We start from the raw sequence: 26,535 nt of genomic DNA on the forward strand, positions 1-26,535 counted from the left end.
CAGGGCAAATCCGCAGGCAAAACCGCAGGTCTTTTGACCTGCAGATTTACCTGCGGATTTTACAAAATCCGCTCTGCCAAATCCGCAGAGCATTCCGCAGCGTGTGCACATACCCTTAGTTTTCCATGGGAAACTTACAAAATCAGCAAGGGATCAAATACTTATTTCCCCCCACTGTATCACATTTTTTCAACATCCTAATTTATAAGGTCAATTCTGCTCACATAGTTTTTTAGTTGCTTCTTTTCTGGTCTTAGATCATTTCTGTTGCTCCTAATTTCTTCTGGATTGTGCCTACCATGGATCCCAATTTTCAATCTGCGAGCAATCCTGGTCTAGTGTGATTTTTGATGGAGCCGTAGTGAGCATGTGTGACCACAGATCAATTCACGATATTTTGGTGTGTTGGTCTCACATCCTCTCTGATGCTGCTGTGATAAAACACTCCGGTATCGCCTTTGCTGGGGTCAAAGGTCACGTGCATTCAGCATGAAACTCAGGCGCAGAGCTGGGATTCGGGTGTAACTGACCCTGGGTCAGGTTTATTAACGGTGAAAGCAATGCAAAAGGAAATAAAACATAAAACAAATCCTTGACTGTCCGGCACTAACTAAACAATGGACAACCTAACTACCAACTGGCGGGCTTCTCCCGTCCAGCCAAACCACAGTTGCAGTGGGCACTGCTTCCACTCACGTGTGTCTCTCACACAGACAGGCTCTCTGTGTTCCCAGGCTGAGACACACAACCACCTGGCATCCTTTTATATCCACCTCCCATTATTCATTAGCAAGCAGGTGCGATACTGACCAGACTAGGCCACATAGGAAAGGAATCTGGGCGAGATATACCTGCCCTCATCCACTATTCCCACATGATTCTCACATATCCCCCCCCTCTGCTCAGACCACTCCGGTCGAGCAATGACACCCGCCAAACAGTGCACTCGGGACAGGGCATCTGCATTTCCCATCTGTACCCCTGGACGGTGCTCCACCGTAAAAGTGTAGGCCTGCAGGGCAAGGAACCACCGGGTCACCCGGCTATTCCGTTCCTTGTTCAAGTGCATCCACTTGAGAGGGGCATGGTCAGTGATCAGCCTGAACTTTCGGCCCACCAGGTAATATTTGAGGGCCTCTAGAGCCCACTTAATGGTGAGGCACTCTTTTTCTACGACTGCATATCTTTGCTCGTGTTTATTCAGCTTCCTGCTGAGATAGAGGACTGGGTGTTCCACTCCGTCCCTCACTTGTGAGAGTACGGCCCCGATACCGGTATCAGAGGCATCCGTTTGTACCACAAACTCACTGCGGAAGTCCGGAGTCACCAGTACGGGCTGAGAGCAAAGTGCCCGTTTTAGGCTATGGAAGGCTTCTTCAGCCGCTAAACTCCATTTAATCATGACGGAGTCTTTCCCTTTTGTAAGATCCGACAGGGGGTAGCGATGGCTGCAAAATTGGGTATGAACCGGCGATAATAACCGGCGATCCCCAGGAAGGCTTGCACCTGCTTCTTGTTGACAGGTTGTGGCCAGTCCTGAACCGCCTGAATCTTATCAACCTGGGGTTTAACAACACCCCTCCCAATTACATACCCCAAATACCGGGCTTCTTCTAGCCCGATGTGACATTTCTTGGGGTTCGCGGTTAGACCTGCCTCCCACAGGTCGTCAATCACAGCTTGTACTTTCTGGAGATGAGTCTCCCTGTCCAAGCTGTAAATGACAATGTCGTCCAAATAGGCCGAAGCGTACTGCCTATGTGGCCTCAGGACTCGATCCATCAGTCTCTGGAAGGTCGCCGGTGCTCCGTGCAGTCCAAACGGCATATACACATACTGAAATAGACCTTCTGGGGTAGCAAATGCTGTCTTTTCTCTGGCAGCCTCCATCAGAGGGATCTGCCAATACCCCTTTGTTAGGTCTAGGGTCGTAATATACCGGGCTTTTCCTAACCGATCTATTAACTCGTCGACCCGGGGCATGGGGTAGGCATCAAATTTTGAGACCGCATTCAGTTTCCTGAAGTCATTGCATAACCGGATGGTGCCGTCCGGTTTAGGAATTAGCACAATCGGGCTGGACCAAGCACTGTGCGATTCCTCAATGACACCTAACTCTAACATGGCCTTCACTTCTCGGGAAACGGCTTCACGGCGCGCTTCCGGGATTCGGTAGGGCTTGACGTGAACTGTGACACCAGGTTCCGTTACGATGTCATGTTTTATTAGCGTAGTCTGCCCGGGTTTTTCTGAGAAAAACTTTGGGTTGTGAAGTAGAAACTGCCTGACCTCAGTCTTTTGCCGCTCCGAGAGAGTCTCTGCAACCCGTACCTCCGGTACGGTATGCGAGGAGACAGGACGGGCCAGCTCCGCTGACAAGGCAGACCGATCCTTCCAGGGCTTTATCAGATTTACATGATAGATCTGTTCAGGTTTCCGTTTACCTGCCTGGTATACTTTGTAGTTTACTTCACCAAATCTTTCCTTGATCTCAAAGGGGCCCTGCCACTTTGCCAGGAACTTACTGTCCACCGTGGGGACCAGGATCAACACCCTATCTCCGGGTGCAAACGTACGGATCTTGGCGCCCCTATCATAGATTCGTTTTTGGGCTCCTTGAGCCTGTATCATGTGTTCTTTGACGATAGGCATAACAGCCGCAATACAGTCCTGCATTTGTGTGATGTGATCTATCACTGTTTTAAACGGAGTGACCTGACCTTCCCAGGTTTCTTTTGCAACGTCTAACAGTCCGCGAGGACGTCGGGCGTACAATAACTCGAAAGGCGAGAATCCCGTGGAAGACTGGGGTACTTCCCTGATGGCAAAAAGCAAATACGGAAGTAAATAGTCCCAGTTATTCCCATCCTTGTCTATCACCTTTCTGTCATGTCGGACGCTGTTCACACCACAGCATCCGGCAGGCAGAGGTAGTTCCACCTCCAGCCACTATAGCCTCAGTGGCGCCGGCCTGATCTTCAGGCTCTCGGGGGTTAATCCTGCTGGAGACCAGGTTGGATGGTTAGCCACGCCCACGGTCTTTAAATAGTCATACTGGCATATGGGCGTCGCCGATTATAGCTTGTGTTTCATACCAAGTGGTTCCGGTCTGGAGTGGAGGTGTTCAAGAGAGAGAGATTCATATCTGGTGTCGTATGATCCGTCGTTATCCTTTCTCCTTCCCATATTTGTGTTTAGTTGTGCCCTGTTCACATTACTGTTTATTCCTGTGTGTGTGCGGCGCAGTGCAGTTTAAGTTCTCCCTGTCTGTCATTATTTGTGTGGGAGCTTTGGTGGTGACTTCTCACTGGGTGGAGGGTGGAGGGTTAAGTGCAGGGCTGAGCAGGAGATAACGAAAGGTCGGAGGCTCAGGCATTTGCACCTTCAGCAAAAACCCTGGGTTGAGGGTCAGACAGGGTTTCCCCTAGTAAAGGGACACCACAGGGGCCCCGGGTATTTCAGCCTTAGTTGAACTAAGCCCCCGTGACATTATAATCGGCCCACATTTTTTCAGGAGTCCATGGATCCATTAGATTCCATAACCCGCCAGTTGGCGGCGCTGTCCATACAGGTCTCCGAGTTGAATGGGGCAGTTCAGCAGCAGGGCCTGATAGTAGCAAAGGTGCAAACGGCATCTGCAGGTATCGGTGCAGAGCCGAAGTTTCCGCTGCCAGAACGATTTTCAGGCGTTCGCAGCAAATTTGTCGTATTTCGGGAGGCCTGCAAATTATACTTCCGCATGCGGCCAATATCCTCAGGTAATGAGGCCCAGCGAGTAGGGCTGGTGTTGTCATTACTGAGTGGTGACCCCCAAGCATGGGCATTTTCCTTACCACCTGACTCTGCTACATTTCATTTGGTCGATAATGTTTTTTCTGCCCTCGGGCTCATTTACGATGACCCTGACCGACTGGCTCTAGCGGAATCTAAAATCCGCGCCCTCCGCCAGGGGGAGCGCTTGGCAGAAGACTATTGTTCGGAATTTCGTCGCTGGGCTGTAGACACACAGTGGAATGACCCAGCACTGCGGAGCCAGTTTATTCATGGGGTATCAGGGAGGGTGAAACAAGCCCTCCTGATGTATGAGACTCCGGCATCATTGGAGTCTGCCATGAGTTTGGTGATACGTATTGATCGCCGTTTTCGTCAGGGGGCACAGGAGACGCTACCTCTGGGGGAAAACAGAGGTGCAGGTGTGGTTGAAGTAGATGAGTCCCCTGAACCTATGCAGATTGCTGGCGTGGCACAGGTTCAGCCTCGCGCTCCGGGAGTCCGGAAGTCCGGAGCATGTTTCTACTGTGGTAAAGGAGGTCATTATGTTAACGTTTGCCCGGTACTACCTAAGAGGGTCACACCGGCGGAAAACTGTTAAGCTCAGAGGGTATGGAGACCCAACTGAGCGTATGCATATCCTCCATGATGGTATCTCAATGTATGCTCCCTGCCAAGGTTATTATCGCTGGCAGAGAGCTACCTATATCAGTGTTTGTGGATAGCGGTTCCGCCACCAATCTCATAGATGAGGAGTTTGCACACACCGCCGGGTTTAAGATTGAAAAACTTCCTCACCCCATACAGGTGGTGACCATTAATGCTGTTCCCCTCCCTCAAGGGGAGATTACTGAGTTTGTGGCAGAGGTGAAACTCCACATTGGGGTCCTACATTCTGAGTCGGTTACATGTAGGGTCCTCCGTAATCTCCCAGCTCAAATGGTCCTGGGTTTTCCATGGCTGTCCAGGCACAACCCGGTAATTGATTGGAAAACTCAGGACATAGTACAATGGAGTGGTTTCTGCCAAGACAATTGCTTGGCCACATGTGTGTCCGCCGTGACGCCCAGCCTGCCGGAGGCTTTGCAGGATTTCGCGGATGTTTTCTCTGAGAAGGGTTGCTCAGAACTGCCTCCACATAGAGCCTATGACTGTGCTATTAGGTTAAAACCCGGGGCCAAATTACCTAAGGCCAGGATGTTTAATATTTCTGGTCCTGAGAGACAAGCTCTGAAAGACTACATCGCGGAGAGTCTGAGCAAAGGTCACATCCGGCCTTCATCCTCGCCTGTAGCCGCGGGGTTTTTCTTCATTAAGAAGAAAGATGGGGGGTTACGCCCGTGATTTCCGAGAGTTAAACCAGATTACTATCCGTGATCCCTACCCAATGCCGTTGATCCCGGATTTGTTCAACCAGGTAGCGGGGGCAAAATGGTTTTCCAAGCTGGACCTCAGGGGGGCGTATAACCTCATAAGGGTCCGTCAGGGGGATGAGTGGAAGACGGCGTTTAACACTCCTGAGGGTCATTTTGAGAGTCTGGTTATGCCGTTTGGGTTGACCACCGCGCCTGCCGTTTTCCAACATTTTATTAATGATGTCTTTGCTCATGTCCTGGGGAGATTTGTGATTGTATACCTGGATGATATCCTCATTTATTCTAGCGATCGGGACACTCATTTAGAGCATGTCAGGCAGGTGTTACAGCTGCTCCGTGAGAATAAGCTCTATGCTAAGCTGGAAAAATGTTTATTTTTTGTCCAGGAGTTGCCCTTTTTGGGATATATTGTGTCCGCAGCTGGTTTTAAAATGGACACCGCTAAGGTGCAAGCGGTGTTGCAATGGGAGAGGCCGGAGAGTCTGAAAGCACTCCAGCGGTTCCTTGGGTTTGCGAATTATTATAGGAAATTTATAAAACACTTTTCGACTGTCGCCAAACCGCTCACGGACATGACAAAAAAGGGTGCCGATCTGGCGAACTGGCCTGAGGTGGCTATACGTGCATTTGAGCGTCTGAAGAATAGTTTTGCTTCAGCCCCCATTCTGGTGCAACCAGACGTGTCTAAACCTTTTGTGGTAGAGGTTGATGCGTCGGAGGTGGGAGTGGGGGCAGTACTGTCTCAAGGCTCGTCCTTGAGCGAGATGCATCCATGCGCCTACTTCTCCAAGAAGTTGTCGCCGGCCGAACGGAATTATGATATCGGCAACAGGGAGTTGTTGGCCATCAAACTGGCTTTTGAGGAATGGCGACACTTCTTGGAGGGGGCGGCTCACCAGGTCACAGTTATCACCGACCATAAGAATCTGCTCTACCTGGAGTCGGCCAAGCGTCTGTCTCCTAGGCAGGCTCGCTGGGCATTGTTTTTTACTCGTTTCAATTTTCTTGTGACGTACCGTCCCGGGGCTAAAAACACCAAAGCGGATGCTTTGTCTAGGTGTTTTCCGGGGGGAGAACCTCGGGAAGAGCCGGTACCCATCCTCCATAAAGGGGTAGTGGTCTCGGCTCTCACGACTGAGGTAGAGGCGGAGATTGCCGATGCCCAAGAGGAGGTACCACCAGGACTTCCCGCCAACAAATCATTTGTACCCCTGCATCTTCGGCCTAAGGTGTTGAAGGAACACCACGATTCGGTACTGGCTGGTCACCCAGGGGTGAAGGGCACCTTAGAGCTGGTATCGCGTCGTTTCTGGTGGCCCAAAATCCGGCAGGACGTGGTCTCGTACGTGGCAGCTTGCATCACGTGCGCTAGGGCTAAGTCACCCCGAACCCGTCCTGCTGGCACGCTACAGCCTCTGGGGGTACCCAATAGGCCATGGACAGAAATCTCCATGGATTTTATCACTGACTTGCCAGCCTCGGCAGGGAACACGGTCATCCTGGTGGTGGTGGACCGTTTTTCAAAGATGGCGCATTTTGTGGCGTTGTCCTCTTTGCCCAATGCTAAGACGTTGGCTCAGGTATTTGTGAAGGAGGTGGTCAGACTCCACGGAGTACCGTCTGACATAGTATCTGATAGGGGTACGCAATTTGTGGCGAGGTTTTGGAAAGCTTTTTGCTCAAGGTTGGGGATCAAGTTGTCACATTCATCGGCGTTTCATCCACAGTCTAATGGACAAACTGAGCGCATGAACCAAAATCTAGAACAGTATTTACGATGCTTTGTGTCCAACAACCAGGAGGAGTGGTCTACTTTCCTTCCTCTGGCCGAATTCGCATTAAATAATCACCGCCAAGAGTCATCAGGAGAGTCTCCATTCTTTTGTGTGTACGGTCAACATCCTCAGTTTTGTACCTTACGTCAGGGTGACTCCGGGGGTGTCCAGGAGGAGGATCAGCTAGGAGCCCAATTGTCATCAGTCTGGAGGCGGGTGAAACAGCGTTTGTTGAGCATGAGTGCCAGGTACAAACGGGTGGCTGACAGTAGACGCGTGCCAGGTCCGGACCTGTGTGTGGGTGAATGGGTGTGGTTAGCTACTAAGAACATAAAACTCAAAATCCCTTCTTTAAAACTGGGTCCAAGGTTTATTGGGCCTTTTAGGATTTCTGCCATCATTAACCCAGTAGCTTATCGGTTGGAACTTCCCACGGTGTACAGGATACACAACGTGTTTCACAGGGCTTTATTGAAAAAGGTGGTAGGCTTGGTGGACACGACGCCGATGCCACCTCCAGTCATGGTGGATGGCGAGTTAGAGTTCGAGGTCGCCAAGGTAGTGGACTCTCGAGTAGTACGCCGTACTCTTCAGTATTTGGTGCACTGGCGGGGGTATGGTCCAGAGGAGAGGTCTTGGGTTCCAGCCTCAGACATACATGCGGATCGGCTGGTCAGTTCTTTTCACCGTCGTCATCCGGACAAGCCAGGTCCTATGAGTCTTGAGGGCCCTGGGGTCCCTCGTAGAAGACGGGGTACTGTCATGTCGGACGCTGTTCACACCACAGCATCCGGCAGGCAGAGGTAGTTCCACCTCCAGCCACTATAGCCTCAGTGGCGCCGGCCTGATCTTCAGGCTCTCGGGGGTTAATCCTGCTGGAGACCAGGTTGGATGGTTAGCCACGCCCACGGTCTTTAAATAGTCATACTGGCATATGGGCGTCGCCGATTATAGCTTGTGTTTCATACCAAGTGGTTCCGGTCTGGAGTGGAGGTGTTCATGAGAGAGAGATTCATATCTGGTGTCGTATGATCCGTCGTTATCCTTTCTCCTTCCCATATTTGTGTTTAGTTGTGCCCTGTTCACATTACTGTTTATTCCTGTGTGTGTGCGGCGCAGTGCAGTTTAAGTTCTCCCTGTCTGTCATTATTTGTGTGGGAGCTTTGGTGGTGACTTCTCACTGGGTGGAGGGTGGAGGGTTAAGTGCAGGGCTGAGCAGGAGATAACGAAAGGTCGGAGGCTCAGGCATTTGCACCTTCAGCAAAAACCCTGGGTTGAGGGTCAGACAGGGTTTCCCCTAGTAAAGGGACACCACAGGGGCCCCGGGTATTTCAGCCTTACTTGAACTAAGCCCCCGTGACACTTTCTCAGCATCTGCTTCAGAGTTTTATTGAACCGTTCGACCAACCCATCTGTTTGAGGGTGATACACGGATGTGCGTAACGGTTCGATTTGTAACAATCAGCAGAGCTCCTTCATTACCCTGGACATATAGGGGGTCCCCTGGTCGGTGAGTATCTGTTTTGGTATACCGACCCGACTAAACACATGCACCAGTTCCTTGACAATCGTCTTGGTGGCCGTGTTACGCAAAGGGATGGCCTCCGGGTAACGAGTGGCATAATCCAAGATGACCAGGATATGTTGGTGTCCACGTGCAGACCATGGAAGGGGCCCAACTAAATCCATCCCAATCCTCTCAAACGGGACTTCAATAATAGGTAGGGGTACCAAAGGGCTACAGAACCGGGGCTTAGGTGCAGAGGCTTGGCAGTCAGGACAAGACTCACAATATACACGGATATCGTGATGCATGCCTGGCCAAACAAAACAGTGTAATATCCTTTCGGTGGTTTTCTGGACTCCCAGGTGACCTCCCATCACATGTCCGTGGGCCAGGTCCAGCACCTGCCGCCGGTAGGGTTTTGGCACGACTAATAGTTGCACCGTATCTTCCCCCATTTTCTCTATCTGATAGAGTAAATCATTCTCCAGAACCATGTAAGGATATGCCAGCCTAGAGCCAGGTTCTACTGGTACCCCATTTATCACTTTTACATTTGTCCTAGCCTGAGAAAGGGTAGGATCCTTTATTTGCTCGCTTTGGAAGTCATCTTTCTGAACTTCTAAATCCGGCAAACGGGGAGGTGGACGGCTGTCAGCCTCCTCCTCTTCCCCGGTCTCCTCCGTATCACCCGCCATGACTGAAAACGGGAACTGCAGGTCATTTCCCGCAGACTCTTCCCCCGAGTCTTCCGGGGAGACCTCTTCCCGGGGTTCGGGACCCACACGCGCCCTGGGAGAAGAATCATGTACAATATTACCCGAAGGCATCAACTGATTCTCCCACAATTGCCAGAAGTGGGGAAAATCCCGGCCCAGGATAACATCATGCAATAACGCCGGGACGAGTCCCACTTTATGTTGCACAGACCCATAGGAAGTTGTAATGCATATGACCGTGGTGAGGTACGAACAGGTGTCTCCATGCACACACGTTACAGAAAATTTGTCTGCTGGTCCAGTCGGGGCTGACACCAGACTGGCCTTCATCAGAGTCACCACACTTCCCGAGTCTAACAATGCCACCACATTTTTGCCATCAACAGTTAAATCACACAAGTGTTTTTCCACATCCTTTTGACCGGCATTCACACTCACTACCCGTGCAACCATAGACATGCGGTTTTTAGAGTCTGTGACGTCGCACTGCATGGGTTCAGTAGTGACCGGACAGTTCGCAGCAATATGTCCCATCTCTTGGCAGCGGAAACACCTAACGGGCCCCTTGCTTAGACCATAGTTCGTTACTCTCGGCCTCGCAGTGCGGGCAGTCCCGTTTTCCTCCCCCACTGTCTTAGGGATTTTTCCATCTCCCCTACTCCCTGGAACAGTCTTATCGGTTCCACGTGGAGATGATGAAAAACGAGGTGGGGTAGCGTCGTCTCGGAGTCCTTCCGCCACGGAGTAACGTTCAACCAGATCCACCAGTTGAACTGCCGTCGTAGGATTTCCATGGCTTACCCACTTCCTCAGGGCTGGCAGTAGAGCTCTCAGGTACTTGTCCATGACGACTCTCTGGATTATCTCTGGCGCTGTCAGCACCTCGGGTTGTAGCCACTTCTTCGTCACGTGGATCAGGTCGAACATCTGTGACCGCGGTGGTTTATCCGGCTGATAAGTCCATTGATGCACTCTCTGTGCACGGACAGCGGTCGTCACTCCCAGCCGGACCAAGATCTCGGCTTTCAGTTTGTCAAAGTCCTGCGCAGCTTCAGGCTCTAAGTCATAATAAGCCTTTTGGGCCTCACCGGAAAGAAACGGGGCAATCAGGCCGGCCCATCTTGCCTTCGGCCATTTTTCTCGCAACGCCGTCCGTTCAAACGTAGTCAGGTATGCCTCGACGTCATCTTCTGTCGTCATCTTCTGCCAGTACCGACTCACGTGAATCACTCTCGACTCGGCTTCCAGGTTAACCTCAGGTAAGCTTGCCAAGCTCTGCGCCACCTGCTGGAGAAGCGAACGATCGGTAACTGTCATGTCCACCAACTCCTTCAGCTGGGCCATCATCACCCGATTAGCTTCTTGCTGGACGGCGGTGGACTGTACCAGCGCTTTCACCACGTCCTCCATGCTCATGCTTGCAACGTGATGCCCGCGTTCTCCACCACAATGTGATAAAACACTCCGGTATCGCCTTTGCTGGGGTCAAAGGTCACGTGCATTCAGCATGAAACTCAGGCGCAGAGCTGGGATTCGGGTGTAACTGACCCTGGGTCAGGTTTATTAACGGTGAAAGCAATGCAAAAGGAAATAAAACACAAAACAAATCCTTGCCTGTCCGGCACTAACTAAACAATGGACAACCTAACTACCAACTGGCGGGCTTCTCCCGTCCAGCCAAACCACAGTTGCAGTGGGCACTGCTTCCACTCACGTGTGTCTCTCGCACAGACAGGCTCTCTGTGTTCCCAGGCTGAGACACTCACACAACCACCTGGCATCCTTTTATATCCACCTCCCATTATTCATTAGCAAGCAGGTGCGATACTGACCAGACTAGGCCACATAGGAAAGGAATCTGGGCGAGATATACCTGCCCTCATCCACTATTCCCACATGATTCTCACACTGCATACAGAGAGGTCACTTTGAAATCCTTGTTCTTTGAATCATTTGTGATCTTTGCAACTGGATCCCTAGAGATAATACATTTATAATCTTTCTGGTGGACAGGTTGGATTGTTTATGAAATAATCCTTAAGAAGGGCGCGCTATTACTTTTTATGTATTTTTCTATCATTTGCTTTTGTGTACTTTATTGTATGACTTTTTTCTTGGTGCTGCCCAGTTCTTCTTTAATAGCTCTATTCTAACACTTTCTGTGCATCTTATCTTATAGGGCTGTTTGGTATGACCCAGCATCATATCCAACCTCTTTTCAGCTTGATCCAACTGAGGGTCCAAATCGTGAGAGAAGACGTTTACAAAAGTGCTACTTAACAATTCCAAACAAGTACGTTCTCCCGGACCGGCAGAAAAAAGAAGGCAAGTTATTTCTTTTTCACTACCTTTCCATTTTTTTGTAAACTCTTTTACTACTTGTAAAGTCCCTATATATATATATATATATATATATATATATATATATATATATATATATATATATATATATATATATATATCTTGAACTGGTATCTCAGCCTGCTGCTAGGAATGCACTTGATCAGTGCTAATATACGCTGTTGAGGTATCGCCTCTGGTCGGCCAAGTACTGGTATAAAGATCCATATGGTCCAGAGGTAGGTGGGGGAAGATGACTGGACTTCTCAGTAAGCCTTGAAAAGAGTGAAGAGAAGCACACTGTTGGGATAACTGGACTGACACCGTCATGATAACCAATGACATCTATAGTACAAGTGACTGGCCCTAATTGAATGGTGGTGACAGCCCCAAATCTGGGTGCTGGACTTGTATGGTGTGCAGATAATTTTTGTTACAATGAGCATCAGTACAGTAATAATTTCTGCAAATGATTTTCAAGTATATATTAGATTTGGCTGCTAAATAGTCAGATTTTCATTGGTACCTCCATGGTTTGATTTTCAAAGAACCATCATATCTTTTGACACAATTCCTTGTTAAATGCTTAAAAGTAGTTCATGAGCAGCACATACATCCAAATAACTCCAACAGATGCTTATAGTGTGGCAAAGCAAACAAACTAAATAGACTTTATCACCAGGTTTATGTTGCTGTCAACTGAGGGGAGTGTACAGTAGAGGAAAAGACCTTAATTCTGGGCTTTTTGCTATAGATTTTAAAACACTGATTTATGTGCTATGCTAGTCCTGTTGATGAGCTTCTAATATGGAGTCCTCAGAATATTTCCGGGCTCCATCTAACCTTATTTGTGGTGTATGCAGTTTAGTTTTACCAAAAATAAAAAAATAATACAAAATAAATTAAAGTAAAGTCCTAGACCACCTAGCTGTTAACTATATATATGAATGCTAACTCAAGACAGCTGGGCTCCAAACAAACCGTAGATTTGCTTTTATCACAGCATTTTTTTCAGGAGGACATAGAACCATCCGCTAGTGAACTTCCCGCTCTTTTAAAGCATATCTGAGCAGTTGCAGGAGATTAGCTACAATCGTCCCCCAAAACGCTGTAGTAGCTTAATTGAGCAGTGAAATATACAAGATCCCTTGTTTCCAACCTTCATGGCTGATTTACTTACACAGCCAGTGTAGAAATGTGGGTGAAATATACACACCATCCATCAATCACGAAAACATACAGAATCATCACAGGGAGGTGATAGCATGCATCGGAGCGGTTTCTTACTACTCAGCGATGCTTCGCCAGTGGCTGCACAATCGCTGCAGCTCCACTAGTTAGCTTGCTCCTCTCCAGCTCTCCACACCTTTTGTTTCCAGCCAGTAAGTGCACTGAATTGTGAGGACAACTAGCTCTGCACTCCACCCAATGGAACCCCTTCCCTACAGTACAGGGGTGTGAAATTGGTTGCCACTCTATGGCAAATGTGGACCTGATTATTTTGCATAGTCACATCTAAGTTAAAATTCCTGCAAGCCATGTTCACAGCTTGTTTTAGCATACTGATCTCTGGGCACCCTTTTCAAGCACTGTATACTCTCTGTGTGCACAATTAGGCAATTTGGTACTTTTGATTATTCATTTTGTTAGTGAAAAAAATGAAGCAGATTTATATAAAACATTACATAGCAAAAGGAATTCACAAACACAAAAAAAAATTAGTTAAGCTAATATATAAAGTTAATATATGCAGAAATGTTGCAGATAATCTGCAACGTCATAAAAATTAACAAATACGGTACTATATATCATGAGATTGTAGACTAAGGGAACCTACAAGCAAAATTTTTTTTTTAAGTAGTCAACCTCTTTGATCTTAGCACTCTTTTCCATTTGGATGATGATACCTCCAACTGTCAGTTGACATTTGCTTCATAAACAGGTTATCATAAGCTAGCCGTATATACCTTATATGATCTCATAAATACTCCACTGTCCATTTTCACAAGCCGGAACTGTAGGGGTCTCTATAGTTTTGATAAAAAGCAATTTTAAAACGGCAGTAAATTATACTTGGAGAATTAGTAAGGCTGCTGACATGTAGTCCTCCATGTTCTTGAACAATTTATATAACCCCTCTCTGACAACACAGCATTGAGGCTATGTGCACACGGTGCGGATCCTCCCGCGGGTTTTTCCAAATCCGCAGGTCAGATGACCTACATTTTTCCTGCGGATTTCTTCCTTTTTTTTGCGGTTTTACTGCCGTTTTTGTGCGGTTTTCCACTGCGGTTTTCCACCTGCGGATTTGTAGAATGGAGCAGGTAGAAAACTGCAGCAAAACCGCACAAAAGAAGTCACATGCTGCTTTTTTTTTTCCGTGCAAAAAACGCGCAGAAAAATCTGCAGCATGTGCACAGCGGGTTTTTTTTTCATAGGCTATAATGATACTGTACATCACCTGCAGTTCTGTTGCAGATCCGCAGCCGCAAATCCGCTGAGAATCCGCAGTAGAAACCGCACCGTGTGCACAGACCCTGAATCTTAATTATCCTGACGTAAATTCAACAATCCAGAAGGCATAGACTGTTATCTATATGTTGACTTTTAAATTTATGCATTTGTTCTTCAGTTAGTCAAGAACCATACACTGTTGTTATATGAGTCTTAACCATTGCTTTGTTATATTTTTGAATGGCTGATGCTTGCCTCTTATATCAGCTCCTGCATCTTATTCTCTGCTATATTTGTAAGACAGTGATACAGGGTCCTTGAACAGTGGATGTTTGCTTAATATATTGATTGAGTATTGTGTGGGTCTGGAAGCTTGTTAATTTGCAAACAGAGGAGGAAAAACTATGCAAATTGATTTAAATAATCAAACAATGTGAGTTAATCTCATTACCCCTTCCCCTTGACCTGTGAATGATGGCTTGAAGAACAGTTGTGAACTTTATAAAGGGAGTATGCCTCTGTAACAAAACATCCAAGAGATCCAAGGAACCAGAGACTCTTTTACAAAACCACAGCCAGGAACACGCTACAGGACAGCTGCCAGATCATGACTCCATCACAAGGGACACATGCTACAGGATGCCAGCTTAGGGGACCACGGCCAGGGCAGAAAGACTACTAATCTGCTCCATTGACATCACTGAACCCATGGATATGTTTGGGGAAGCGAGGATTAGGACCCACTGGTCACCTGAGCCTTATGGATACGTTTGGGAAAGCCAGGATTGTGACCCACTGGTCACCTGGCTCTATGGAGATGTCTGCAGAAGCCACTTTGTGACCCTCCATTCACCTATCCTTGTAAGTCAATGGACTGTCAGCTTCCAAAGCTTGTTGTTGCCTCCTCTCTGTATGTGCGACAGGTGAGGGTAGTCAGCCCTGGAAGCTCAGAACTCACAACTGCTCTTAACCCAAGAGAGTCAGCGGCAGAGTGAGACTGCAATTTTCCACCATCTTGGGTATTTTGCTGGGACTGTTCTATGTGTTATTTGCCTTATTTGTGGCTCAATAAAGTATTGTCACACTGTTTTGCCCTCACCCTGTGTTGTTTGACTAGAATTCTGTCATCAGTAAGAGGAGAAGGGCATTCGGTGGTATGAGCCCTGGTCCACGCAGTTTCGGCTAGCAGACTAGAGCCCCCACTGACTCCCGTGTCTCCACACCCTCCCCACCATTGAATGGCAACTTTTAGCCTATGCACACTATACACAGAAAGCTGACAATCAGTGGCGTGGACGTGGTTATGCAGAGCTCAGCATTAAGAGAACTGGTAGAGCTGCAACAGATAAAACTGACTTTTATCAAAACTACAGCAAGTAGCTCAGTTAGTGTCACATCGCTGGAATCTAGGTCTCTGCCCATACATCATAGTATTCTGAAATGGAGTAGCAATCTGGTGACAGGTTCCCTTTAATTTACTGTTAACGTAAAGCACTATGAGTTAAGAAAAAAGCAGTCTCAGAATCTACAGTATATATCCCTGCCTGCACCACTGATAGACAGTTTTCTGTGTACACTGTGCATAGACAGAAAGTTGACAAGTAGTAATGGGGGCAGGATCAGCGGTGTAACTACAGTAGGTGCTGGGTTTGCAGTCGCATTCAGTCTTGTAGTCTTTTTATGAAAAGACCAATACTATTAAAGTCTTGAAATAGGTGGGGTCCCATTGGAGCTTTTGCATTGGGGCCCAGAGCTTTAAGTTACTCCACTGGGTAGGGTTATACAAAGCTCATGATTCTGGAGGACTAAATGGCGACAAGTATACTAGTTCTCTAGTGATAACCTCCTGCTGATAAAACTGTGACTTTATAAAAATCAGCACAAGCTGCACAGTAAGTAACTCATCTCTGGAATCAGGGTCTCTGTCTCTATATCGTTCTGCTCTTAGATAAAGTGGCAGATTCTCTTTGATAGTTACTTTAAAGGGAACCTGTCAGCAGTTTTGGCCGATATAAGATACGGCCACTGCCTTTCAGGGCTTATCTACAACATTCTATAATGCTGTAGATAAGCCCCGGTCCATCCTGAAAGAGAAGAATAATAAGTTTTATTATACTCACCCGGGGGAGGGGTAGTCCAGTCCGATGGGTGTCGCAGGTCCGGGGCCTCCTATCTTCTTATGATTACCGCCCTCCTGTAGCTTCATGGCTTCCTGGCATCGCGCTCCTGCACAGGCGTATTTCTCTCCCTGTTGAGAGCAGACCAAAGTACTGGAGTGCGCAGGTGCTGGGCTTCTCTGACCTTTCCCGGCGCCTGCGCACTGCAGTACTTGGGTACTTGGGTACATTATAGAATGCTGTAGATAAGCCCTGGATGGCGGTGGCTGTATCTTATATCGTCCAAACCTGGTTAAGTGTTTGCCCCCTTCCTGATTTCCTATTCTTTACATGTTTGTCACATGTAAATGTTCCACAGGGCCCGGTAGGTTTGGATTTAATTTTCCACTTAATAGTAAAGACCTTCAATTAAAAACTGCATTTTGTGTTTAACTGTGTTATCTTTGTCTAATATTTAAATCTGTCTGGTGATCTGAAACATATGACAAGCATGCAAAACAATAGGAAACTAGGAAGGGGGCAAACACTTTTTCACACAACTGTGTATATATTATTCTAAAATATTATAATAGAAATATTATAAATTCTATAATTCTCTGCCATTATTCCTGTATTTCCTCCTATGGTTTTATTATTTTGTTGCATTCAATTAATTTTCTTGTCATATTACAGATTCTATTAAGCCACCTCTGTCTTACTTTTTTGAAGACAAAACACATTCCTCATTATCTTCTGTTGTAAAAGAGAAGGCAGCAAGTGAACATATAAGGTAAGCATTCTAACGTGTATGTACAAAGCCTTTAGTTTATGGTAATTGACTTTTAATACAAACTGCATACATTAATAAATAGATCTACGCAATGGGATTGCAAATGGCTGGGGAATCGAGTTTGAACTCTTTATGTTCACTACTGTTCTTATCGTGATCATTCATCACCAAGCTCTAATTTCTCTTCTGAATATCTGGGGATTTTCTTTCAACGGTTCTAACTTTTAAATAAAAGCAAGAAGTTATGAGCACGGTAAACTAAATCTAATCAGATCTGTTACGTTATACATGAACGTCACGTTGGTGAAGTCTTTGCTCACTGAAGTCAGCATTCTGTACATAAGTGTTGACGCTAAATCAAAGATTCACCACTGTAATCTCATGTGTATCAATGACATATGAGAAGATGGTTTTAACTGGATTTCCTTTGAATCTATAAAAAGATTTTATTCTACAGTTTATCACCTATTCCCTAGGTAGGTGATAATGTCTGATTCTTTAGGGTCCTCTACAATCACTAAAAAGGAGGGCCCAAATTTGAATGGAAATTTTTTTATTGAAAATGGTTATTAGCAATCCGTTATCATGTAAGCAGTGCACGGTAATTATATTCCCTATACAAAGTATGAGTATAACATACAGTACAGGTTACACTATTCTACAGATCATACTCCATGTTACATTTACATGCCATGCCTGCATGTTATTTTCCCGTGTACTATTTCTGTATGAAGAAAAATTAAACCGACGGATAGCGCTTTAAAGAGAATGTGTCGTCACAAAATAACCTAATGTTCAAGTCTGATTTTTGCTTTTTAAATTTATGGCAGTATTTTTTTTGTGCATAGGATGATATGTATTAACCCCTTAACGACCGCCGATATGCCTTTTAATAGCGGCAGTTAAGGGTACTTATTCTTTAGCGCCGCTTTTTAAAGGCACTGAGAAATGTGTATAGCGCCCTCCAGCGTCGGAAATTGTCCAGGGTCTCAGCTGTGAAACCAACAAGATACCAAAATATCACGTTGTAAAGCTGGAAAAGATTCAACATAACCTCTCATACAACAAGTTAACTATTTTGGTTGCATATAGCGATAATTACTAGAAATTAAGTAACATTAATACATAGTTACCACAAAAATTGTCACAGTAATAAGTGAGAATAAAAGGAACAGTCTCACTAGTTCAATAATCAGGTGCGGAAGGTGAAAGAAATCCTTGGTCCAGGATGATCCATAGAGTATATGGGGAAGAAAAAGCCCTATAAAACCCTAAAGGGCTAACAATAGTCTGACTTAACAATAGTCTGACTTAACCTATTCATTTATATTCATTCACATTCGGTGACGCTTTTTGTATTTTAATCTGATATTTAGTAAAAGTTATGTTTTAATTCTTGTCTATGCTGTTTTACATATTGAATTTTTGACGAGATTTGGATTGTATTCAATGCTGTTTTTTCCTATATTGCTTTGTTCCCCGTAAAAGTAATGTTCTATACAGTATAGATAAAGGAAACGGGTTAAAGCAAATGTTGGGACTTGTTGTTCTTCATCACTAAATAGAACGAGTGATCAATACATATCAGAAGGCGTATCAACCACCTGATTAAGCTCATTCGGGTGCAATCAGGAGAAATTGGTAATCCAGAAAGCCTACGTAAACCTATTGGGGGCATCTACAGGTATTTATTCTAATGGGTAGGATGGTAATTTTACTGAAATCAGACTCATGGTAAGCGGCAAAGTGCCGAGATACACTATGCTGTAGGAAATTGTTTGCAATAATTGCTTGAACATTCGTTGCCACAACTGTTGAGAGAGCAGTGCCACTGAAGTATATGATGTAATCGGTGCTACAGTTCAGAAATGTTTTGCTAGAGAACCTTCACCAGTGTATATTGACACTAAGGGCCCCGTCACACATAGCGACTCACCTGCGATCCCGACAACGATATCAACGTGTCAGGATCGCTGGTGAGTCGCTACATGATCGCTGGTGAGCTGCCAAACAGACAGCTTCACCAGCGATCAGCACCAGCGACGCCGAGCGCGCAGCATCGCTGTGTACTTTAGTTACCAGCGCGCTGATGCAGGGAGCTGGTAACTAAGGTATACATCAGGTTTCCAAGGGGCGTGCGTCACTTAGAAACCCGATGTGTACCTTGATTACCAGTTCCCTGCATCAGCGCGCTGGTAACTAAGGTACACATCAGGTTTCTAGGCACAGCGCGCCCCCTTAGAAACCCGATGTATACCTTAGTTACCAGCTCCTGCTCGCTGGTCTTCTGCCTGTCACACGCAGTGATGCGTGCTAACCAGAGGGAGACCAGCAACCCCAAAAATGTCAAGGGCTTTCCATCAACGTTCAGTGATACCGGCAGGGGGGCCGGTCGCTGATCGCTGTCACACACAGCGATCTCGCTGGTGAGATCGCTGTTGCGTCACAAAACTAGTGACTCAGCAGCAATCTCACTAGCGAGATCGCTATGTGTGACGGGGCCCTAAGTTTTATCTAATAATGTTTACAGTTTATGTTGTGAATCTACCATGCTTTTCAGTTTATTTTGGTACCACATTGTAAATCCCTCTGTTTGTTGTAATTTACGCATCAGAATTTCATTTTGATTGCCTTCAACAAGCATCTTATAAAGTGATGGCATATGGGCTCCGCTGTACCCTTAAATGTTCTGCAGGCTCCCATACAGCCCATAGCTGAGTGCCATTAAACAGGAAAATAACATCCATAGTAGTCTCTACATTCTCCAAATCAGTGGGGTTTCCATTAGTCAAGTCTCCAACAACGATAAAGTTAATAAATAATAATAATTAATAAATAGCAACATTGAAAAGTAACTAGGCTGTCGTATTTCGGACCTCTATTACTTTATAATCACACAGCTTTAAAGGAATGTGTCGTTAAATATTAAGTCTACTTCAATTCAGTAAATATAATTTTTTTACCTCCTGTTTAGGGTAAATCGAAGGTGTATTAACGTAGCTCCATCAAGGGAAACCATTGGAGAACTATTATTAGGTTGGTGACCTTCAAATTACATTACATTTACTTCGGACATTGTAAAGTTGTGGCTATATGTATAGTACTGTGTAAAAGTTTTAGGCAGATGTAGAAAACATGCTGCAAAGTTTGGTTTAAACAATAGAAATGATAATAGTTTATTTTTATCAATTATAACACAATGCAAATTGAATGAACAAAAGAGAAATCTAAATTGAATCAATAATTGGATTGACCACCCTTTACTTTCAGAACAGCATAATTCTTCTATGTACACACTGTATGAATATAGTACCATAGGAAAGTGTAGGTCCACGGTCACACTGAGCTACATTCCAAACACAAGAGTGACTCTGATTAGGGGATACCTCATAGAGTGTTGACTGTAAGTGATATAAAAGATGGTGATTGGAACGATCACCTAGTTTGTCTGAGCCACATACTGACCTTTGCAATTATTAATTTTTTATTCCTCTTAAATAGTGTAAATAAAGATTATTTATCTTACTGTAACTTTGTATTGAAATGTTTAGTTTAATAATTGGACACAAGTCCGACCAGACAATGACATTCACTACCATTATACAGAAATCAATAAAATTCAACCAGAGGAGCCACGAGGATGAAATAATGTTAGACAGATAAAGGGAAATACACCCTCTAATGTTGAGACGCTAAATAATAAAAACAAGCATTAAATTCAAGATTACATATATTCATAGGAACATAAACTTCGAAAGCCTCTGTTTGCTAGCTGCAATGTACAGTGTACTTAAATTAACAATAAAGAATATTAGATTAAATAAAATAATAAATAATAAAATAATAAACAAGGATAAGGAAGGGGGGAGAGATGCAGGTTCCTGAAGAAATAATAGGAGGTAGAAGAAACCCTAAGTACTTCTCTGATCCCAGTAATAATCCCAAAGGGCCCAAACAGAGTCAAAACCATCCACTCTCGCTCCCATCAAAGCCGTCATATACTCCATCCTACAAATGTCAGCTATTTTATTCAGCAGGTGATGCTGAGATGAAGGAGAGGACTGCTTCCCGTTAAGGGCAAACAGGCACCTTGCTACCATGAGGATATTTAGTAACAACCTGGCAGAATTTTTCTCCACCCCTTTAGGGGAAAACATTAAGCAAATATATAACCGTCAAAATGGAGGAACGCAGCAGCCTTCATTTTTGTAAGTAATTTTTTTTTTTTACTTTTTATTACAGTTTACTCAACAATTATGATACATTTTGGATTCGCATGTGTATTAGTCTCCACAGAGTGCTGCTGCGTTCATTCTTTTTGCAAGTTATGTATTCATTGCAGTAGTCACCTGTTTATACTATATGGAGGTGCAAGTCAGGTTTTTTGTTCTATGCAAATATATAACTGGTGGAAGCCCCACCTCCACTTTGAAAACCCTATTGATTAAGACTCTCACTTCATCCCAAAAACCCATCATCTCGGGACAAGACCAAAAAATGTGATATTGAGTGCCCACCTCGGACCCACATCACCAGCACAGATTTGAGAGTTGAGGGTTCAGTCTGTAGAGGCGATCAGGGGTGTGATACCAGAACATCAATATTTTATACTGGTTTTTCTTGTAAAGGGTGCAAATGGAGGACTTGGACACTTTTTCCCATATGGCCTGCCAACACTGAGGCGATAACCCTCTCCCCAGGATAGATTGCCATCTGCTCATGTAAGGATGTTTACGTTGTTGGTCCTCCTGAGGACAATTTATAATCCTATATACAGTGCCTTGTGAAAGTATTCGGCCCCCTGGAACTTTTCAACCTTTTCCCACATATCATGCTTCAAACAAAGATACCAAATGTAAATTTTTGGTAAAGAATCATCAACAAGTGGAACACAATTGTGAAGTTGAACGAAATTTATTGGTTATTTAAAATTTTTGTGGAAATTTAAAAACTGAAAAGTGGGCCTGCAATATTATTCGGCCTCTTTAATTTAATACTTTATTGTGCCACCTTTTGCTGCGATTACAGCTGCAAGTTGCTTGGGGTTTGTCTCTATCAGTTTTGTACATCGAGAGACTGAAATTCTTGCCCATTCATCCTTGGAAAACAGCTCGAGCTCAGTGAGGTTTGATGGAGATCGTTTGTGAACAGCAGTTTTCAGCTCTTTCCACAGATTCTCGATTGGATTCAGGTCTGGACTTTGACTTGACCATAATAACACCTGGATATCTTTAGTTGTGAACAACTCCATTGTAGATTTTGCTTTATGTTTGGGATCATTGTCTTGTTGGAAGACAAATCTCCATCCCAGTCTCAGGTCTTTTGCAGACTCCAACAGGTTTTCTTCAAGAATGGTCCTGTATTTGGCTCCATCCATCTTCCAATCAATTTTAACCATCTTCCCTGTCCCTCCTGAAGAAAAGCAGGCCCAAACCATGATGCCACCACCATGTTTGACAGTGGGGATGGTGTGTTCAGGGTGATGAGCTGTGTTACCTTTACGCCAAACATATCGTTTGGCATTGTTGCTAAAAAGTTCGATTTTGGTTTCATCTGACCAGAGCACCTTCTTCCACATGTTTGGTGTGTCACCCAGGTGGCTTGTTGAAAATTTTAAACAACACTTTTTATGGATATCTTTGAGAAATGGCTTTCTTCTTGCCACTCTTCCATAAAGGCCAGATTTGTGCAGTGTATGACTGATTGTTGTCGTATGGACAGACTGTCCCACCTCAGCTGTAGATCTCTGCAGTTTATCCAGAGTGATCATGGGCCTCTTGGCTGCATCTCTGATCAGTCTTCTCCTTGTTTGAGATGAAAGTTTAGATGGATGGCCGGGTCTTGGTAGATTTGCAGTGGTATGATACTCCTTCCATTTCAATATGATCGCTTGCACAGTGCTCCTTGGGATGTTTAACCCCTTCCTGACATCCGACGTACTATCCCGTCCATGGGACCCGGGCCCCTATGCCCATGGACGGGATAGTATGCCTACCGCGATCAGCGGCGCCCACGTGGTGAGCACCGCTGATCGCGGCCGGGTGTCAGCTGATTATCACAGCTGACACCCGGCACAATGTGTCAGGGGTGGTCACGGACCGCCCCCGACACATTAACCCCTTGCACACCGCGATCAAACATGATCGCGGTGTACCGGGAGTTAAAGGGAAGCATCGGCAGGGAGGGGGCTCCCTCCGTGCTTCCCTGAGCCCCCCACGGCAGCGCAATGTGCAGCGCTGCTGCGGGGGCTCCTTTCCTCCAGGCCCCCGAATGCAAGATGGCGACGGGGGGCTTCGGGGGCCTGGAGAAAGCTGGCTTCCTCAGTGCCTGCAAAGCGCAGGCAAGAGGAAGTCTTCTTCAATGCCTGTGACAGATTGCTGATCTGTCACAGTGATCTGTGATGTGACAGATCAGCGATCTGTCACAGGACAGTGATATCCCACCTGGGACTATGTAATAAAGTAAAAAAAAATAAAAAAACAGTGTAAAAATAATTTTTAAAAAATCGCCAAATAAATTAGTAAAAAAAAAAAAAAATATTCCCCAATAAATTCATTTTTTGAAAATAAAAAAAACCCAAAACAATAAAAGTACACATATTAGGTATCGCCGCGTCCGTAACGACCCGCCCTATAAAACTGTCCCATTAGTTAACCCCTTTAGTGAACACCTTAAAAAATAAAAATAAAAAACGAAGCAAAAAATAATGATTTATTATCATACCGCCAAACAAAAAGTGTAATAACGCGCGATCAAAAAGACGCATATAAATATCCATGGTACCGCTGAAAACGTCATCTTGTCCCGCAAAAAACGAGCCGCCACACAGCATCATCAGCGAAAAAATAAAAAAGTTATAGCTCGCGGAATAAAGCGATGCAAAAATAATTATTTTTTATATAAAATAGTTTTCATTGCATAAAACCGACAAAACATAAAAAAAACCTAAATGAGGTATCGCTGTAACCGTACTGACCCGAAGAATAAAACCGCTTTATCAATTTTACCGCACGCGGAACGGTGTAAACGCACTCCCCCAAAAGAAATTCATGAAACGCTGGTTTTTGTAAATTCTGCGTCCCAAAAATCGGAATAAAAAGCGATCAAAAAATGTCACGTGCCCGAAAATGATACCAATAAAAAAGTCAACTCGTCCCGCAAAAAATAAGACCTCACATGACTCGGTGGGTCAAAATACGGAAAAATTATAGCTCTCAATATGTGGTGATGCAAAAACTATTTTTACAATAAAAAGCGTCTTTTAGCGTGCGACAGCCGCCAAACATAAAAACCGCCATAAATAGTAAATCAAACCCCCCGTTATCACCCCCTTAGTTAGGGAAAAATAATAAAATTAAAAAAATGTATTTATTTCCATTTTTCCATTAGGGTTAGGGCTTGGGTTAGGGTTAGGGCTAGGGCTTGGGTTAGGGCTAGGGTTAGGGCTGAGATTAGGGTTAGGGGTGTGTTGGGGTTCGGGTTGGAGTTAGAATTGGGGGTTTCCACTGTTTGGGCACATCAGGGGCTCTCCAAATGCAACATTGCGTCTGATCTCAATTCCAGCCAATTCTGAGTTGAAAAAGTCATATGGTGCTCCTTCCCTTCCAAGCTCTGCCATGCGCCCAAACAGTGTTTTACCCCCACATGTAGGGTATCAGCCTACTCAGGACAAATTGCAAAATAATTTTTGGGGTCCAATTTCTCCTGTTACCCTTAGGAAAATAAAAAATTGGGGGCAAAAATATCATTTTTGTGGAAAAAAATGATTTTTTTATTTTCACGTCCGAGCGTTATAAACTTCTGTGAAGCACTTGGGGGTTCAAAGTGCTCACCACACATCTAGATAAGTTCCGTGGGGGGGTCTAGTGTCCAAAATGGGGTCACTTGTGGGGAGTTTCAATAGTTTAGGTACATCAGGGGCTCTCCAAACGCACATGACACCCGCAGACCATTCCATCAAAGTCTGCATTCCAAAATGGCACTGCTTCCCTTCCGAGCCCCGACGTGTGTCCATACAGTAGTTTTCTCCCACATATGGGGTGTCAGCGTACTCATGACAAATTGGACAACAACTTTTGTGGTCCAATTTCTCCTGTTACCCTTGGGAAAATGAAAAAATTGGGGACTAATTGATCATGTTTGTGGAAAAAATACGATTTTTTTATTTTCATGCCCGGGCATTATAAACTTCTGTGAAGCACTTGGGGGTTCAAAGTGCTCACCACACATCTAGATAAGTTCCTTAGGGGTTCTCGTTTCCAAAATGGGGTCATTTGTGGGTGTTTCCACTGTTTAGGTACATTAGAGGCTCTCCAAAGGCAACATGACACCCGCAGACCATTCCATCAAAGTCTGCATTCCAAAACGTCACTACTTCCCTTCCGAGCCCTGACGTGTGTCCATACAGTAGTTTTTTCCCACATATGGGGTGTCAGCTTACTCAGGACAAATTGGACAACAACTTTTGGGGTTCAATTTCTCCTGTTACCCTTGGGAAAATAAAAAAAATGGTGACTAAAAGATCATGTTTGTGGAAAAAATACGAATTTTTTATTTTCACGCCCGGGCGTTATAAACTTCTGTGAAGCACTGGGGGGGTTCAAAGTGCTCACCACACATCTAGATAAGTTCCTTGGGGGGTCTAGTTTACAAAATGGTGTCATTTTTGGGGGGTTTCCACTGTTTAGGTACATCAGGGGTTTTCCAATCGCGACATGGTGTCCGATCTCAATTCCAGCCAAAAGCGTCAATTGCCGCTGCTTCCCTTCCGAGCTCTGCCATGCGCCCAAATAGTGGTTTACCCCCACATGTGGGGTATCAGCATACTCAGGACAAATTGCACAATAACTTTTAGGGTCCTGTTACCCTTGGGAAAATAAAAATTGGGATGAAAAGATCATTTTTGTGGAAAAAATATGATTTTTTAATTGTACCGCTGTACGTTATAAACTTCTGTAAAGCCCTTATGGGTTCAAAGTTCTCACCACATATCTAGATAAGTTTCTTGGGGGGTCTAGTTTCCAAAATGGGGTCACTTGTGGGGGTTTCCACTGTTTAGATACATCAGGGACTCTCCAAACGTGACATGGCGTCCGATCTGAATTCCAGCCAATTTTGCATTGAAAAAGTCAAACGGCGCTCCTTCCATTCTGAGCTCTGCCATGCGCCGAAACAGTCGTTCCCCCCCACAAATCAGGTATCAGCGTACTCAGGACAAATTGCACAATAACTTTTGCAGTCCAATTTCTCCTGTTACCCTTGGTAAAATAAAAAAAATTGAACCTGAAGTATTTTTTTTGTGAAAAAAAGTTAGATGTTCATTTTTTTTTTTTAAATATTCAAAAAAATTCCTGTGACGCACCTAAAGGGTTAATAAACTTCTTGAATGTGGTTTTGAGCACCTTAAGGGGTGCAGTTTTTAGAATGGTGTCACTTTTGGGTATTTTCTATCATATAGACCCCTCAAAGTGGCTTCAAATGTGATGTGGTCCTAAAAATAAAATGGTGTTGTAAAAATGAGAAATCGCTGGTCAACTTTTAACCCTTATAACTTCCTAACAAAAAAAAATTTTGGTTCCAAAATTGTGCTGATGTAAAGTAAACATGTGGAAAATGTTAGTTATCAAGTTTTTTGTGTGCCATATCTCTGTGATTTAAGGGCATAAAAATTCAAAGTTGGAAAATTGCGAAATTTTCAAAATTTTTGCCAG

General features: G+C 44.9%; 1 protein-coding gene across 3 annotated transcripts in view; it reads left to right on the plus strand.

Annotated features, from left to right (window-relative positions):
* Positions 1-26,535, plus strand: part of LYST (lysosomal trafficking regulator) — a 722,897-nt gene that overhangs the window by 487,293 nt on the left and 209,069 nt on the right. For all 3 annotated transcript variants that reach the window (XM_073560091.1, XM_073560092.1, XM_073560093.1), the window contains exons 34-36: positions 11,325-11,470; positions 16,729-16,825; positions 19,800-19,861. In XM_073560091.1, the coding sequence (XP_073416192.1) occupies positions 11,325-11,470; positions 16,729-16,825; positions 19,800-19,861 (305 nt within the window). The remainder of the gene's footprint in view (positions 1-11,324; positions 11,471-16,728; positions 16,826-19,799; positions 19,862-26,535) is intronic.

This window comes from Dendrobates tinctorius, unplaced genomic scaffold, assembly GCF_039654945.1.
Source record: "Dendrobates tinctorius isolate UK_male_01 unplaced genomic scaffold, ASM3965494v1 ptg000293l, whole genome shotgun sequence".
In the NCBI taxonomy this organism is placed as follows: domain Eukaryota; kingdom Metazoa; phylum Chordata; class Amphibia; order Anura; family Dendrobatidae; genus Dendrobates; species Dendrobates tinctorius.